The sequence below is a fragment of the Austrofundulus limnaeus genome, unplaced genomic scaffold (assembly GCF_001266775.1).
Source record: "Austrofundulus limnaeus strain Quisiro unplaced genomic scaffold, Austrofundulus_limnaeus-1.0 Scaffold1113, whole genome shotgun sequence".
NCBI lineage: Eukaryota > Metazoa > Chordata > Actinopteri > Cyprinodontiformes > Rivulidae > Austrofundulus > Austrofundulus limnaeus.
The window spans coordinates 68,009-82,717 of record NW_013953515.1 but is presented as its reverse complement, the minus strand read 5'-3'; the positions used below and the strand labels follow the sequence as shown (position 1 = coordinate 82,717).

The 14,709-nt window shown below is 49.7% G+C and overlaps 1 protein-coding gene across 1 annotated transcript in view; it reads right to left on the bottom strand.

Annotated features, from left to right (window-relative positions):
- Nucleotides 1–3,402: 3,402 nt before the first annotated feature.
- The window catches only part of LOC106534189 (golgin subfamily B member 1), a gene marked incomplete at its 5' end in the record, with an annotated part of 39,399 nt that continues 28,092 nt past the window's right edge, over nt 3,403–14,709 (bottom strand). The window contains 7 exon segments of the mRNA XM_014030760.1: nt 3,403–4,499; nt 5,118–5,232; nt 5,301–5,393; nt 5,474–5,571; nt 6,093–6,215; nt 6,310–6,399; nt 6,610–14,346. Of these exon segments, the coding sequence (XP_013886214.1) occupies nt 4,341–4,499; nt 5,118–5,232; nt 5,301–5,393; nt 5,474–5,571; nt 6,093–6,215; nt 6,310–6,399; nt 6,610–14,346 (8,415 nt within the window).

The window sequence follows — 14,709 nt, the reverse complement described above, 5'->3', positions numbered from 1 at the left end:
GCAGCTACAGCAGCAGCAGCAGCAGCTACAGCTACAGCAGCAGCTACAGCAGCAGCAGCAGCAGCTACAGCTACAGCAGCAGCTACAGCAGCAGCTACAGCAGCAGCAGCTACATTATCATGAGGAGCTGCTGACCTCTTTGAAAAGTGGGACATTTTTTAGGCCACAGTGAAAAAAGCAAAGGGCTAAAAGAGGAGGAGTTCTGTTGGGTCCAAACAACACAAACACTGAGTGATGAAGGACGAGACGATCAGAACCTCACAGGATCAGAGCTGTGCTGTGGCTTCATCATCATCATCATCATCATCATCTTCTTCTTCTTCATCATCTTCATCATCATCATCTTCATCATCATCACTGAGCTTCAGGTTTCAGACCATCAACATTTATGAGTTAATTTATTTGAACAAACAAACAAAACTGAACAGAAAACAATCTAAAAATAAAGGTTCAGACTGAAGCAGCTTCTTTATTTTTATTAAACATTAAAAAAACTAATCTTTATGTCAGATGTTGAATAAACATATTAATGACTTAAAGTATTAAATCACATCCATATTTAAACAGTTTAAATAAAAATATTTAAAAATCTAAAACCAAACCAGTTTTCTTTTTAATTTCACCCTAAAGAGATGAGACAGTTATTAATCTGTTCTGTCAGCAAAATATCTCAGACATGRAGACACTGGAGTGAAGCTCAGAGGAAGTCATCTCCAGCTGGGTAGGTTTTGGATCCTGCAGCTCGAAGGAGAACCGGTTCCTTTTGTCCAGAGGAGCAGAGGATGTTCAGACTGCATGGTGCTTCACATTAATCACATGTTCTCAGCTCGGCCCTCTTCTCCTCCACAGCTGAAASAACTGGGTCAGCAACAACTGCAGGACGGCTTTCAAAGAGCTGCTGGAGCAACGATGCAGATTTTATGAGAACAACTGAGCTGCTTGTTTCATCCAAGTTCAGGTCAGCTTTTTAAACCTGAATCATTCACATCAAGAAGAAACACCAAGTCTRATCTTAGAGTCCTCCATCATCTGATCCCAGAGGAACCTGACAGGAAACTGAGCTAATGTGACGACTCAAAGCAAACCAATCATCTGATCAACAAATGAAGACAGACAGAACCCTGAGGAACACCTCTGGTGTTACTGTGTTGTTCCACACAACATCCTGCCTTTAGAAACTAAACTTCATTAATATTCATCACTTCAAAGACAAACAATAAATCAGTGATCAAATCCTAATTATTATAATTAAATGATTCAGGAAAACCTCTGACCCTCCTTCACACTGAGGTCAGGTCAGACTGAAACTCTGCTGCTGCACCAAACAGATGAACCAACTCTGCCCTCCTGTGGCTGCATGTGGACGTTACACCATGCATGAAAATAAAAACAGCTGATTTATTCAGCACCAACTCACAATAAGTCATCTGACTGTAAAATATTTACTTACAGTAAAAGTTATGTCTACAGAAGCCAGCAGGCTGAGTTCAACCTTCACTTCATCAGTCTGAGCAGAACGATGTGACAGTGGGCAAGAAAAACTCCCTTTGAATAGAATAGAATAGAATAGAATAGGATAGAATAGAATAGAAACAGTCTTTATTGTCCTGCTGAGAGGAAACTCAGGGGTCACAGCAGCATCATCAGTACACAAAAACTATATGTTGCTGCGCACCAGTAACAACAGTAGTATGGTAATAAAATAGAAATAATAATAAAAATAAACTACACACAGTACATGGCAATAAAAATAAAATATGATACTGTGCAGGTAAAATATAATGAAGCATTAAAGCCACCCAGAGGAGGTGAAAGGCTGYAAAGTTGAGATGTTCAGGTCCAAAACTCATAATCTGTCTAATCTGAGTTTAGAAGCAGGAAGTTAAGAGTCATCCATGTTTTTACGTCTGTAAGACATGCTTGTAGTTTCAGTAACTGGTTGTTTATAAAGTAAAACTGTTTGATCCAAGTACTGAACCCTGAGGAACTTTATGGGATTATGGTTCCTTTAATCCCAGTATCATGTTCAAGCCTCCAATGGAACAAGTATGGACACAAGTTCATTCACCTCCTGTTTGACTTAGAGGGGTGTGTGTGTGTGTGTCTGTGTGTCTGTGTGTGTGTGTGTCTGTGTGTCTGTGTGTGTGTGTGTGTGCTGTTGAAATCTGATCCACTGTTCCAGGACCAGGACTGAAGCCACACTGCTCCTCTTGAATGTGAGGTTCGATGATCGGAGCCTCCCTGGAGTTAACTTTCCTGGGAAGGAAGTGTGATCCACCACAGTTAGACCACTCTTTGTAAACTGGGAACCAGCACCCCGGTCTGACACTCCACAGGACTCGTCTCAGTCCTCCATGATGTTTAAGAGACGTGTGAACCATGGCAGCCCCACAACATCCAGAGTCTTCAGCATCTCAGGGTGAATCTCCTCCACTCCTGGCTCCTGCCACCAAGGAGCTTTCTGACCACAACTACTAGTCTTCAGACTCTGCCTCCTCAAAGCTGGACATGGAGGGTGGATTCAGGAGATCCTCAAAGTGTTCCTTCCACCGCCCAACGATGTCCTCAGTCCTGGTCAGCAGCTCCCCACCCTAACCAAGTACAGTCTGGGACAGGGAACTCTTTCCTTTTCTGAGTYTCTGAACAGTTTACCAGAACCTCCTCGAGGTCAGCAGAAAGTCTTTCTCCATGCTCTCCCCGAATTCCTCAAATGCTGAGTTTTTGCATCTGCAACCACAGAAGCTGCAACSCTCTTCACCACTCTGTACCTGTCAGCTGCTCCAGGAGTCCTCCRGGAAAGACAAGTCCTGAAGGCCTCCTTCTTCAGCCTGATGGTCTACATCCCTGCTGGTCCTTTGTTTGTCACCACGACAGGCACTGTTTACCAGGTCTCCCCCCCCACTGGATCCAACTCACCACCAGGTGGTGATCAGCTCTGCTCCTGTCTTCACCTGAGTGTCCACCACATAGAGCTGTGGGTCCGACGACACAATCGATCGATCTTTGGCCTAAGGTGGCCTGGTACCAAGTGCACTTATGGACCACCCTGCTCAAACATGGTGTTCGTTATGGACCACCCTGTTTGGCACTGAAGTCCGGTAACAGAACACTGCTCAGGTTCAGATCAGGGTTCAGGTTTCCAGGATGCTGTCAGGTGATTCTAACTGATCTAATGTCTGAAGCTTTGATCAAACTCTTCACGTTTGAACATTTAGCTCCTTTATTCAGTTTGATTCCTGAAAACAGAAATCATTTTAGACCACAACAATCCCAGAAACCTCCACAAAATCCTAGTTTCACAGTTTACTGTTGATCTTCAGAGGTGATAAAACAACTTTCAGGAGAACAGAAGAGAATTTATTCTCACCAATCAAATAATTGTAATAATAAAATTCAAGTGAGGCAGATTTGAACATAATTTATTTCTCTGAGACGTTAGAGACCTGAAAGGACCACAGGTACTGCACCAAGGTAAACCTGGACACCATCAGGCTCACTGTGKCTTTAAAAATAAAGCAGTAGAGAAAATATGTTTGAACATTTTTCAGTAATTTCATCTTTTCCATAAATAGTTTCAGCTTCCCCACTCTTCAAGTACCGTTTGAAACAGTTCCTCCTGCAAAGAAATACAGCTTTACCTCTAAACAGAGCTGTTAATCAGCCAGGAAGCATCAGATTCACACTCATTATTCTGGGTCAAGTAAAAAAGCAGCTCGATGAATGATCAGCTTTATAAAGCCACAATATTTCCTTTTACACTCTGTAGTTTTAAACAATCAGAAGAAATGTACAGTCATCTAACCAGAGAGAGTAGAAATCCTTTTATATACAAACCATTTACAGCCAACTCTCCTAAAGCACATAAATACTCTTAGATACAGTTTGTTCAGGTTAATGATGGAGGTCTTTATTCTTCTAACGTAGCTGTAAGGTTGGTCTACAGACACCTTGAAGGGAGCAGAGTGACAGGTGTAGTGTTCAGAGCTCCAGCAGTGCATAGTTTAGTGTTTGATGTGCAACCTGTGGCTTCAGACAGGTGAGTTCTGCTCAGAACACCAACACAGGTGGAACCAGGAGTGTTCATGGCTTTTACACAATCAGGTGGACTTTTTAAAATAAAGCTAAAACATTTAAATCACAGGATCAACGTCTCCATGTTCAAAGATTAGAAAATAAATAAAGACATTTTAAGGCTTGTTTGATATGATCAACTTCAAATGATTGAAACTCACTGACTCACCTTGCAGCAGTTAGCTGACAGACAGGAGAACATGGAGCAGGTCGAGCTAACAGAACCCTAACTGGTCCTACCTCCCACCACAAACAGAACCTTCCAMCCTCTACACAGAACCTGTGAGGCACAGGACTACAACCACATGTAACGTCAGCAGGTACGCCAGGAAGAAGTATCGAGAGCGGGCGCGGCTCGTCAGCAGTCTGGAGAAGTACAGGCTCCGCCCCCTGACCCACCGACGACACGCCGCCATGCCGCCTTTCACCTGAGACGACAAACAGGAAGTTAAACACCTGCACTGACTGAACACAGGCTTCCTGCAGTTTACAGCAAGTTACATTTAAGACTTTTTAAGACTTTTTAATGCCAACTAAAATTAAATTTAAGACTTTTTAAGACTTTTTAAGGATCTGCAGGAAACCTGGAACAGATTTCACCTGTTCAACTCACCTTTTTATAAAAATGACTCTTTGTAATTTCTCATAAAAATGTGAAGAAGTGAAGCTGAAGCTCTGAGCTCATCAACACGTACCTTCAGCACATTAGTTGTTCCTTTTTACTGCACTGTTACCCTCACTGCTAACTCAACACTAAGACAGCTTAGAGCTGATTTACTGATAAACTCTGAGTTTCTGAACTCCTTCCTGCTCCAGAACTTTAAGTTCTGCAGTCATTATGCTGTTGAACTGATGAAGACATTTCCTTCATTAGTTTCTTTATTAGCAGATGTTAAATAACTGTTAGTATAAAGCATTAAACAGAAGCTCATTTAGAGGCTGTGGCACTGAAAGGTCTTTAAAAAGCCTTCCACAGTCAAATACACAGAACCTAAATGATCCGTTTGGACCTTATTAAAGGYTGAATAATCAGTAACAACCTTTACCTTTCTGGTTATTAGAGGCTGACTGGGGTTGAGACTGAGGGCCTCCCACTCCTCCTCTGTCTCCATGTCAATGCTGAAGTCCCTCTGAGGCTCTCTGGACACACAGGAAGTGAGGCTGTGGTATAAAAACACAGGATGAAGTGYTTCCCAGCAGGAGATGTAAACAGTCTGAGGACGACTCACGTCTTTGTCCTGTCCTCAGCCAGACGCAGAGCCTCCTCTGCTGTTTCTCTCCTCGCTCTTTCATCTGCCAGAACCAGCTCCAGCTCCAGAASCCTTCAACACAAACAGGTTCAAGAGCTCAACACCTTGAAGGACTGTCAGCAGATCTGARAGACCTGGTCCTACAGGGTCACCTGTCTCTGAGCTGACCCGCTTCAGCAGCTTCAGTCATCAGGGACTGGTTGCTCCTCTCCTGTGGAGCCCCTGGAGCCACTTCAGCATGAACTGGACCCTGGAGCAGGGGAGAGGAACAGGAAGTACACAGTCCTTTACTGAAACACACTGACCCAAACATCAGCTGTTCCAACACAGACTAAAGTCTTTAAAAATAAACTACCAGAGACAAGTCCACACTGCTGATCCTGACCTCTAACAAGTCCACACTGCTGATCCTGACCTCTAACAAGTCCACACTGCTGATCCTGACCTCTAACAAGTCCACACTGCTGATCCTGACCTCTAACAAGTCCACACTGCTGATCCTGACCTCTCTAAAGAGCACTTTAACAAATCAAATCACACATAAATGGTTGGTTAAACTAACCTAACACAGGTGGGTACAAAGTGGCTCTATGAGCACTGATCTAGTGATAAATTAGTGATTTCTTGTGCAGTCTTAGTGAAATGCAGCACAGATCTAACTGCAGTCACCTTCATGAAACAGTTCAGTGTTTTCTGTGGGACCAGTCTGATCTGTGGGACTGGTCTGATCTGTGGGACTGGTCTGATCTGTGGGGGTCTTGGACCTGTTACCTGTACCTGGCCCTGGACCTGAGTCTCCAGCCAGTGGCAGCGGTCCTGGGAGTCCTGCAGGGTTTGGGACACAGCTCTGAGCTGAGCAGCGACAGCAGCTTTCTCCTGGACCACCTGCTGCAGCTGAAGAGGGACATGCAGGGAGAGACGTGGGTCAGTTTCTTTCTAAAGTAAATATGATACATGTTCAGATCAGGACCCCTCAGCTGGTTCAGACCTTGGAGCTGAGCTGCTGGATCTGTAGATGTGTGTGGAGCTGGATCTTCTCCTCCTGTGAGCTCTGAGCTGCAGGATCACTCACTTCCTGCTGGAAGRACAACACAACTGTTTATCTCCCAAAACAACATTCAAGGACTTTCAAGGACAAGTGTAATCTTTGGCTGTTTTYACAAACTTTCCAGGGCCTTGAAATCATTTTTTCTAATTCACAAACTTTCAAGGATTTCAAGGCCCTGTGGTAAACCTGAACATCATCAGCCTGGTGCTGTGGAGARCTGAAGCTGAGTACTGGACTCACCGCTCCATCTGTCTGACCTCTGAGGTCCTGGACGGATCCTCTGACCTTCATGTTGGAGGTCAGAGTGGTCTTTGGACTGGAGCCCTGTCTTGACTCAGCCAGCCGGTCCAGGAGGTGGTCCCGGTCGTCCTGCAGACTGGCCATGGACCTGGAGAAGGCAGACAGCTGGCGGCTGTAGGAGGAGTTCTCCAGAAGCACCTGGGTCAGCTCACGCTCCTTGTGGGTCAGCTCCTGGGACAGCTGGTCCAGCAGCCTGCTCAGCTCTGCTGGGGGGTCTTTGCTCTGGACAGCTGTGAGTCTCTGAGCCAGTATGTCCCTGTCCTTAGAGAGGACACTCAGGTCTGAGGACGAGTCCTGCAGGCTGCGCTGCGCCTCCTGCAGAGCGGCCCGGCTCTGCTGCAGCTCCTGCTCRTATCTGGTCTGCAGGGTCTTAAAGTCCTGGATGAGCTGGTCTCTGTCGTTCTGTAGAGCAGCCATGGCCCTGCACAGAGACTCACTCTGAGTCTTCAGGTCTTTGTTCTGGGATCTGGACTCTTCTAAGTCTTTAGTGAGCTGCAGCAGCCTCTGGTCTGTGCTGTGTGTGTCCTCAGCCTGTGACAGCTTCCTGTCCTCCTCCTGTCGGAGGCGTTGTTCTGCTGCAGCCTTGTGGCTCTCCAGGTCTTGGATCCGGTCCTGCTGCTGGCTGAGCAGCACCTTCAGCTGGTGGTCTTTAAGGGACAGCACCTGGTTCAGGTCGTCTCTGTAGCGCAGCAGCTGGGCTCTGAGCAGGGCGTTCTCAGAGTTCAGGTCGTCCATCTGATGGAACATCTCCTTTACTTCCTGCTTGAAGCCTGGATCTGGAGCCTCCTCCCTGTGTGTGGAGACCCCCGTCAGGCCTGCCTGACCCTCAGACACCAGCTGCTGTTGGTCCTTCAGGACCTTCAGCTCATCCATCTGAGCTGGAGAAGACTCTGTCCTGTGCTGGGACACTGTGAGGACCAGCTGGTCTCGTTCAGACTCCAGGCTCTGGACCTGGTCCTGCAGCTCCTGGAGGAGCCTCCTGAGCATCAGCACCTCAGCCTGGGCTCGTGTCTCCTCCTTCTCCAAGSCTTGCTGCAGATCCTGGGAGGTCTTCAGAGAGCTCTCCAGGTCCAGGATGACCTCCTGGTACCTGATGCAGCTGTGCTGCAGCTGCTTCACCTCCTGCTGTTTCTCTTTCAGCARCTCCTGCAGCTCCTTCTTCTCGTTGCTGGAGCTCTGGTTTCCTCTCTGAACCCTCCTGAGTTCCTCCTGCAGCTCCTGCACTAGCTGCTCCTGGTCTCYGCTCATCCTGATCCTCACCTCCTCGCTGGCTGCCAGCTGAGCTACCAGCTGTGTCTCCTGAGTCTGCAGGAAGTCCACAGACTGGGTCAGCTCCTCCATCTGCTCACAGTTCTTCAGGATCACTGTTTCCAGATGTTCCTTCTCACCTCTGACTCTGTCTGACAGCTCCTGAGCGTTCTGCAGCTCCTCCTGCAGCAGAGACCTGTCCTCCTCCAGGATCCTCAGCTGCTCCTTCAGATCCTGGTTCTCCTGCAGGTGTTTGGTGATGACCTCCTTCAGATCCTGGTTCTCCTGCAGGTGTTTGGTGATGACCTCCTTCAGATCCTGGTTCTCCTGCAGGTGTTTGGTGATGACCTCCTTGAGCTCTGTGATGGTATGGTCCTGTGTTCTCAGCTGCAGCTCATGTGTTGTCCTCAGGGAGTCCTGACGCTCCTTCTCAGCTGCTTCTACAAGCTGCCTCATCCTGTCCCTGTCAGAGCTGACGTTCTCATAGTCCTGCTGCAGCTCAGCGTGCCTGCTCTTCCATCTGGACAGCTCCTCGGCCTGCGAGTCCTTCAGAGAGTCCAGCTGGCAGGAGAAGGCCTGTTTCTGCTGCGTGATGCTGTGGATGGTGAGCTGGAGGCTGTCGCAGGCTGCAGACAGGCTGAGGTTCTCCTTCAGGAGGCGCTCACACTCACAGTTTAACTTCTCTGCGTGGTTCACAGCAGACGACACGGAGCTCTGCAGCTGCAGCTTGTCTTGTTCCAGCTGCAGCACAGATGTTCTCAGAGCTGAACWCTCAGCTTCTTTAGCTTGTTGTTGAGAGGACAGCTGTGTGAGCTCTGCCTTCAGACAGGAGTTCTCCTTCAGGAGCTCCTTCCTGGACAGTAAAGCAGCTTGGAGCTTCCTGGTTAGAACTTGTTTGTGGTTCTCCTGATCAGACTTCTGTTTGACTTCAGCTTCTGTCTTCATGTTGTGAAGAGCATCATGATGTGTTGGAGCTTGCAGCTGCAGCTGCTCTCTGTGCTTCAGCTTCATGTCAGAGGCTTCAGCCCAGTCCTCCTGCACATTACTGAGTGTTTCAGCTGCTGTTAGCTGCTCTTTCAGGAGGCTGACCTCCTCTTGGAGCTCACTGATCGACCTGTCCTTTTCATGCTGTAACAGGTCAAACTGGTTCTGTTGGGCAGAAGCTTTGAGCTGAGTCTCCTCCAGATGCTGAGCTAACATCTGTTTGCTGCTGCTGAGCTGCTGCTGTGCTTCAGTTAGCGTCTTCTGCAGCTCTAAATAATCTGAGTGTGAAGCTGAAGCCTGGAGTTTCAGCTGGTTGCACTGGTCCAACAGAGCATCCCTCTCCTCCAGGACACGTTGTTCCTGCAGACAGAGGTTCAGCTGGGTCTGCAGCTCGCTGTGGGACCTCTGCAGAGCAGCTTCCAGAGAAGCTTCTCTCTCTGCAGCCTCTGTCAGAGCCTGCTCTTTATCAGCCAGTTCAAGTGAAACCCTCTCACATCTGGACTGGACGCTCTGCAGCTCTGACTGCAGACAYGTCTTCACGTCCTGCAGACTTCTGTCCTGGTCCTGGACGAGTCGGCTCACAGAGCTCAGCTCCTCCAGCTTGTCTCTGAGCTGGGAGTGGACAGAGTCCAGCTGGTTCCTCTGCTGCTGGTGCTGGTCCTGCAGAGCCTGGTGCTGGTCCTGCAGAGCCTGGTGCTGGTCCTGCAGAGCCTGGTTCTGGTCCTGCAGAGCCTGGTGCTGGTCCTGCAGAGCCTGGTTCTGGTCCTGCAGAGCCTGGTTCTGGTCCTGCAGAGCCTGGTGCTGGTCTCTGAGCTCGGACAGCTCTGCAGTCAGTTTCTTCTCACCCTCTTCAGCTCTCTTCAGCGTGTCTTTGCGGGCCAGCAGGGCAGCCTGGACTTTTTTCTGCAGCGTMGCTTTTTCTGCCTTGATGTGAGTCAGCTGGTTCTGTAGGTCCACAGAGCTGGATTTGTCCTTCAGCTCATCATGAAGCTGGTCTAACTGGTGCAGGAGCCTCTTGTTGTCCTGCTCAGCGCTGACAGCTGTGGACTGCAGCTGCTGCAGCTGCAGCTTCTTCTCCTCCAGCGTCTGTAAGGCTTCACACAGATGTGCTTCTTTCTCCTGCAGCGATCTCTGCAGGAGGAGGATCTGTTCCTGCAGATGTTCCTCCTCATGTTTCCTCTCTGCTTCACTCTGAAGAACCTTCTGCTCCAGCACACAAACAGCTTCTGTGTGAGYGTGAGCAGCAGCTTCAGCCTGTTTCCTCACTTCCTTCAGCTGCTCCTCCAGAACAGAAGTGTTGTTTTCTTCTTCCTGCCTCTCGTAGTCCTCGATCCGTTTCAACAAGTCTTTTCTGACGAGCAGAGCAGCTTGGAGCTTCTTCCTCAGYGTGTCTTTGTCTTTGGACAGAACGGCGAGCTGGCCCTGCAAACGCTGCACTTCCTGTTGAGCCTGTGAGAGTTCCTGCAGCGTCCTGGCTGAGCTCTGCTCCAGGTCCTCTACCTGCACAGACAGACTGTTCCTGTCCTCCAGGAGCTGAGCCACRGAGGAGTCTTTGTCTTTCAGCTGCTGACTGAGTGCAGACAGCAGCTCCTCCTGCTGACCTTTCTGACAGCTCAGCTCTTCTTCTTTGGCTCTCAGCTCAGCCTGCAGACACAGGTTCTTCACTGAAGCCTCTCCTTCAGCTTGAAGCTGACTCTGTAAACTGTCCACAGCTTCCTGGAGGAGAGCAGCCTGAGCCTGGTCTTCCTGCAGCTGCAGCACAGTTTCCTTCAAAGAGTTCAGCTCAGCCTGGTGGCTTTCTTCTAGCTGTGTGATCAGCTCCAGCACAGTCAGACTGTCTGCAGCTCTCTCTGCTCCATGGTTCCTCAGCAGCTTCAGGAGCTGCTCTTCTACAGAAGCTAGAAGYTGCTGCAGGCTCTGGTTCTGGCTGTCTTTGTCCTGAACAGAGTCTAAGAGCCTGTGCAGCTGGACTCTGGAGGCTGACGCCTCAGACTCTGTAGCTCTGAGCTGTTCAGAGCTCTGTGTGACTGCAGCACGAGCCTGGACCAGTTTCTCCTGCAGACTGTCCAAGTCTTGTTTCAGAGCATGAACTTTACCATYTTCAGACTTCATCTGAGCTTCAACCCTGCTCAGCTGCTGTGTGAGGACACTCCTCTGCTGCTTCTCCCTGTCTAAAACCAGGAGCCACTCCYTCTCAGAGTCCTGCAGGACCTGCTCTACCTTCTCAATGCTCTGCTTTAACTCACACACTTCTGCATCTTTGGCACTAACCTTGGATTGGAGGCTCTGCTTGTCCCTCTGGCTTCTCTCCATCTGCTCCTCCTTCTCYGCCGTCAGCCTTCGTACCTCTCCCTGTAGGCGTGTGTTGTGCTCCTCAGACAGGCGCAGCTGCTGRCTCAGACTGGTGTTGTGCTCCTGCAGGGTGTGCAGCTCTGACAGCAGCTGGGAGGTCTGCTGGGCCTGACAGGAGTACTGATTGTTGATGGCATGGAGAGCCATCTCTCTCTGCTCCAGGTTCTCTGTCAGAGCCTTCATGTGTGTCAGCACCTGAGCATGCTGGGATTTGAGCCTGTCTATCTCCACGGTCAGCTGAGCCACACTGGCTTGATGAGAAGCTAAAGCCTGGTCCTTCTCCTGTGACAGACGGGACTGTGWGACCTTGTTGTCCTGCAGCTGCTCCCTGACTGCAGACAGCTGCAGTCTCAGGGTTTCAGTCAGGCTTTGTGCCTCCTGCTGCTGTGATAACTGTGACTGCAGGGAGGACAGCTCCTCAGTCTGCACACACAGCTGCTGTCGCACAGCCTGGAGCTCCTCCAGGTGAGCAGCGTACCTGTCCTGCAGGTTGCTGAAGGCACTCTGTGTGTCGTCTGCTGACCTGCTGAGGCTCTGCAGCTGACTCTGCAGCTGACCAACCAGCTGGGTGCTGTCCACGAGCTGAGCTTTAAGCAGCGACGCCTCGTCTGCTCGGCTCTGCAAAGACTTGGACTGCTGCAGAAGCTCCGCCTCTTTGTCCTGCAGGGCCTTCCTGAGCCTGTCCAYCTCACAGAGCTGCTCCTGGAGGGAGCTGCTGAGCTTCGACACGGACTCCTCCAGGTGTGAAAGCTTTTCTTTCAGGCTTTCACACTCTGCCTTTGTGTCCTGCAGATGAGACGTGAGGGTTTCCACCGTGGASGAGGAGCGACTCTGAAGCTCTGCATGTGACTGTTGTGTTTGTTCTACAGTGGTTCTCAGCAGCTGGGCCTCAGCTTGCAGCTTTGTGACGAGTTCTTCCTGCAGCAGGAGCTGCTGCACATGGACACCACACTSCTCTGCTCTCTGCTGGAGCATGGAGTCCTTGTCCATCAGAGCGGCCTTCAGAACAGAGCCCTGCTCCTGCAGCGTGGACACGGTGTCCTGCTGATCCTGCAGCTGCTGCTCCCTCTGCCTCAGGCTTCTCCACACATCAGCACACTCCTCGGTCTTCTGAAGCAGAGCTGCAGAGCTGGACTCTTCTCGCTCCTGCAGAACCTTCTGCAGCTCCTCCAGACTCCTCTGACCGTCTGAGGCTTGTTGTTGCAGTGAGTGTCTCTCAGCTGTCAGGTCACACAGTTCTTCCTGTAATCTGTGGTTCTGTGAGCTCAGAGCACTGATGTCTCTGCTCAGGGAGGAGTTCTGCTCCACAGATGCTCTGAGCTGCTCAGTAAGCTGGGACACAGTTTGTTCTCTGTGACACAGCTCTTTGTGTTTAGCCTCACAGCTGAGGTGCAGCTGTTGGTTCTCCTCTGTCAGAACCTGCAGGTTGGACTTTAACTGATCCAGCTGAGTGTTTGTGTCCTGGACCTGGACCTCAGAGCTCCTGCAGCTCTCTGTCAGAGCTGTGAGCTGATGGTTCAGACTCTTCAGGGCCTGGTTCCTGTCGTTCAGCTCATCTTTGTACAGTCCACACGTTGCTGCTGTCTCTGTGAGCTGCTGCCTGAGCTCTGACACTTCTTCAGCTCTGCTCTGAAGCTCAGCTGTGACTTCTTCTTCTCTTTGCTTCAACATGAGCTGTTGGTCCAGCAGCTCAGACTGCAGCCTGGCTTCTGTCTCCTGCAGCACAGACAGCTGCTCTGTAAGCTGCGTTTGCTGATGGACGTGGGCTTCTACTCTAGCCTGGAGGTCTTCAGAGGTCCGCTGTTTTTCTGCCCCGTCCAGCTGCAGCTGCTCCACCTGACACTTCAAGCTGCTCAGCTCCTCCTCTCTGTCCCTGAGGAGCTGCTGGAGATCAGAACATTCATTGGTTCTCTGCAGCAGGCTCTCAGAGCTGGAGATCACGCTCTGCTCAATGATTTCCTTCAGATCTTCTCTCTCTTTCTGCAGGTCTTCGATGCTTTGGTTCTTCTCAGACAGCTGTGACTCCAGAACAGATATTTTTGTGTGTAGATCTTGGACCTGAGCTGACAGCTCTGAGATGTTTCGGAGCCTTTCTGTGAGCTCCAGCTGATCTTTGTCTCTCTGCTGTGTGAGGACGTGGAGCTGCTCCTGCAGCTGGATGTTCAGCTGCAGAGCAGATGTCAGCTTGTCACTGAGCTGCTCCTCCTGACGTCTCTGCAGCTCCAGCTCCTCCTTCAGTTCTTGCAGTCTTGTTTGCAGACGCTGCTCCTCAGACTCTGAGCTCTTCAGGAGCTGCTGCAGGGTGGAGATGCTCTCTGACCTGCTCTGAATCTCTCTGAGCAGCTGCTGCTTCTCTGAGTCTCCAGCTTCCAGCTCCTGGTTGAACTTCTGCTCTGCTGCCTGCAGCTGGTGTTTGAGTGATGCTGCAGCATCCAGCTCCTCCTTCATGTCCTCGTTGTATTTCTGCAGCTTGTTCTGCTCCTCCTTGAAGGCTTTCAGCTCCTTCTCATAATGTAGTTTCTGGTTGAGCAGCAGACCCTCTGACTCCTGAAGCTTGTGAGCAGCAGCAGCCAGCTGTTCCTTCAGAGAGGAGATGTGGGGTCCACATTCAGACAGATGTTTACGATGATCTGAGCTCTCCTTCTGGAGCTCTTCAGCTTGTTTCATCAGCTGCTCCAGCTCGGCTGCTTTAGCCTGGCTCTGTGTTTGAGCCTGCTGCAGCTCCAGCTCGGTGTGGAGCAGCTTCTCAGCCAGCTCTGAGTCCTGAGAGTCTCTGCAGACCAGGGTGTTCTGCTCAGMCCTCCTCAGAGCTTCTTCCAGCTGGATCAGAGCCTCCTCCTTCAGTCTGAGCTCCTGCGTGAGGAGCGAGAGCTGCTCTGTGTACTCAGACATGTTCCCAGTCAGACTCAGGATCTCCTTGTCTTTCTCCAGCAGGGTCTCCTTCAGAACATCCAGCTCACGCTCACGGCTCTGAAGGTCATGGATGAGCTGGGCCCGCTCCTCTAAGTGAGAGCTGTTGAGTCGGTCCAGCTCCTCGTTGGTCTGATCCAGCTCTGATTGTAGCCTGACTATGGAGTCCTCCTGCTTCTGTGTCTGAAACAGAAGAAAAGAAGAATGAAAGATGAAGTGACGCCTCCAGGAAACAACTCTCCTGCTGTGTTTGGCTCTAAACCAGAGCTTCTGAACCTTTTTCACCTCRGGGCCCAGTTTACTGAACATAAAGTGTCAGAGGACCAGTCAGACATTACGAATGGATCAAAATGATTATTATTATAAATCTTGGTCTAATTTTTATTGTATTTACATCATAACTAAACTATCATAACTAACATAACTAAATTAAATACAAACATTATATAAACATTTTTATATTGTAACCTGACCATAACTATTATTTGAACAAATACAAAGGTCAGTCAACAGACCACTCAGGCTTATCAACACAAATATATAGAT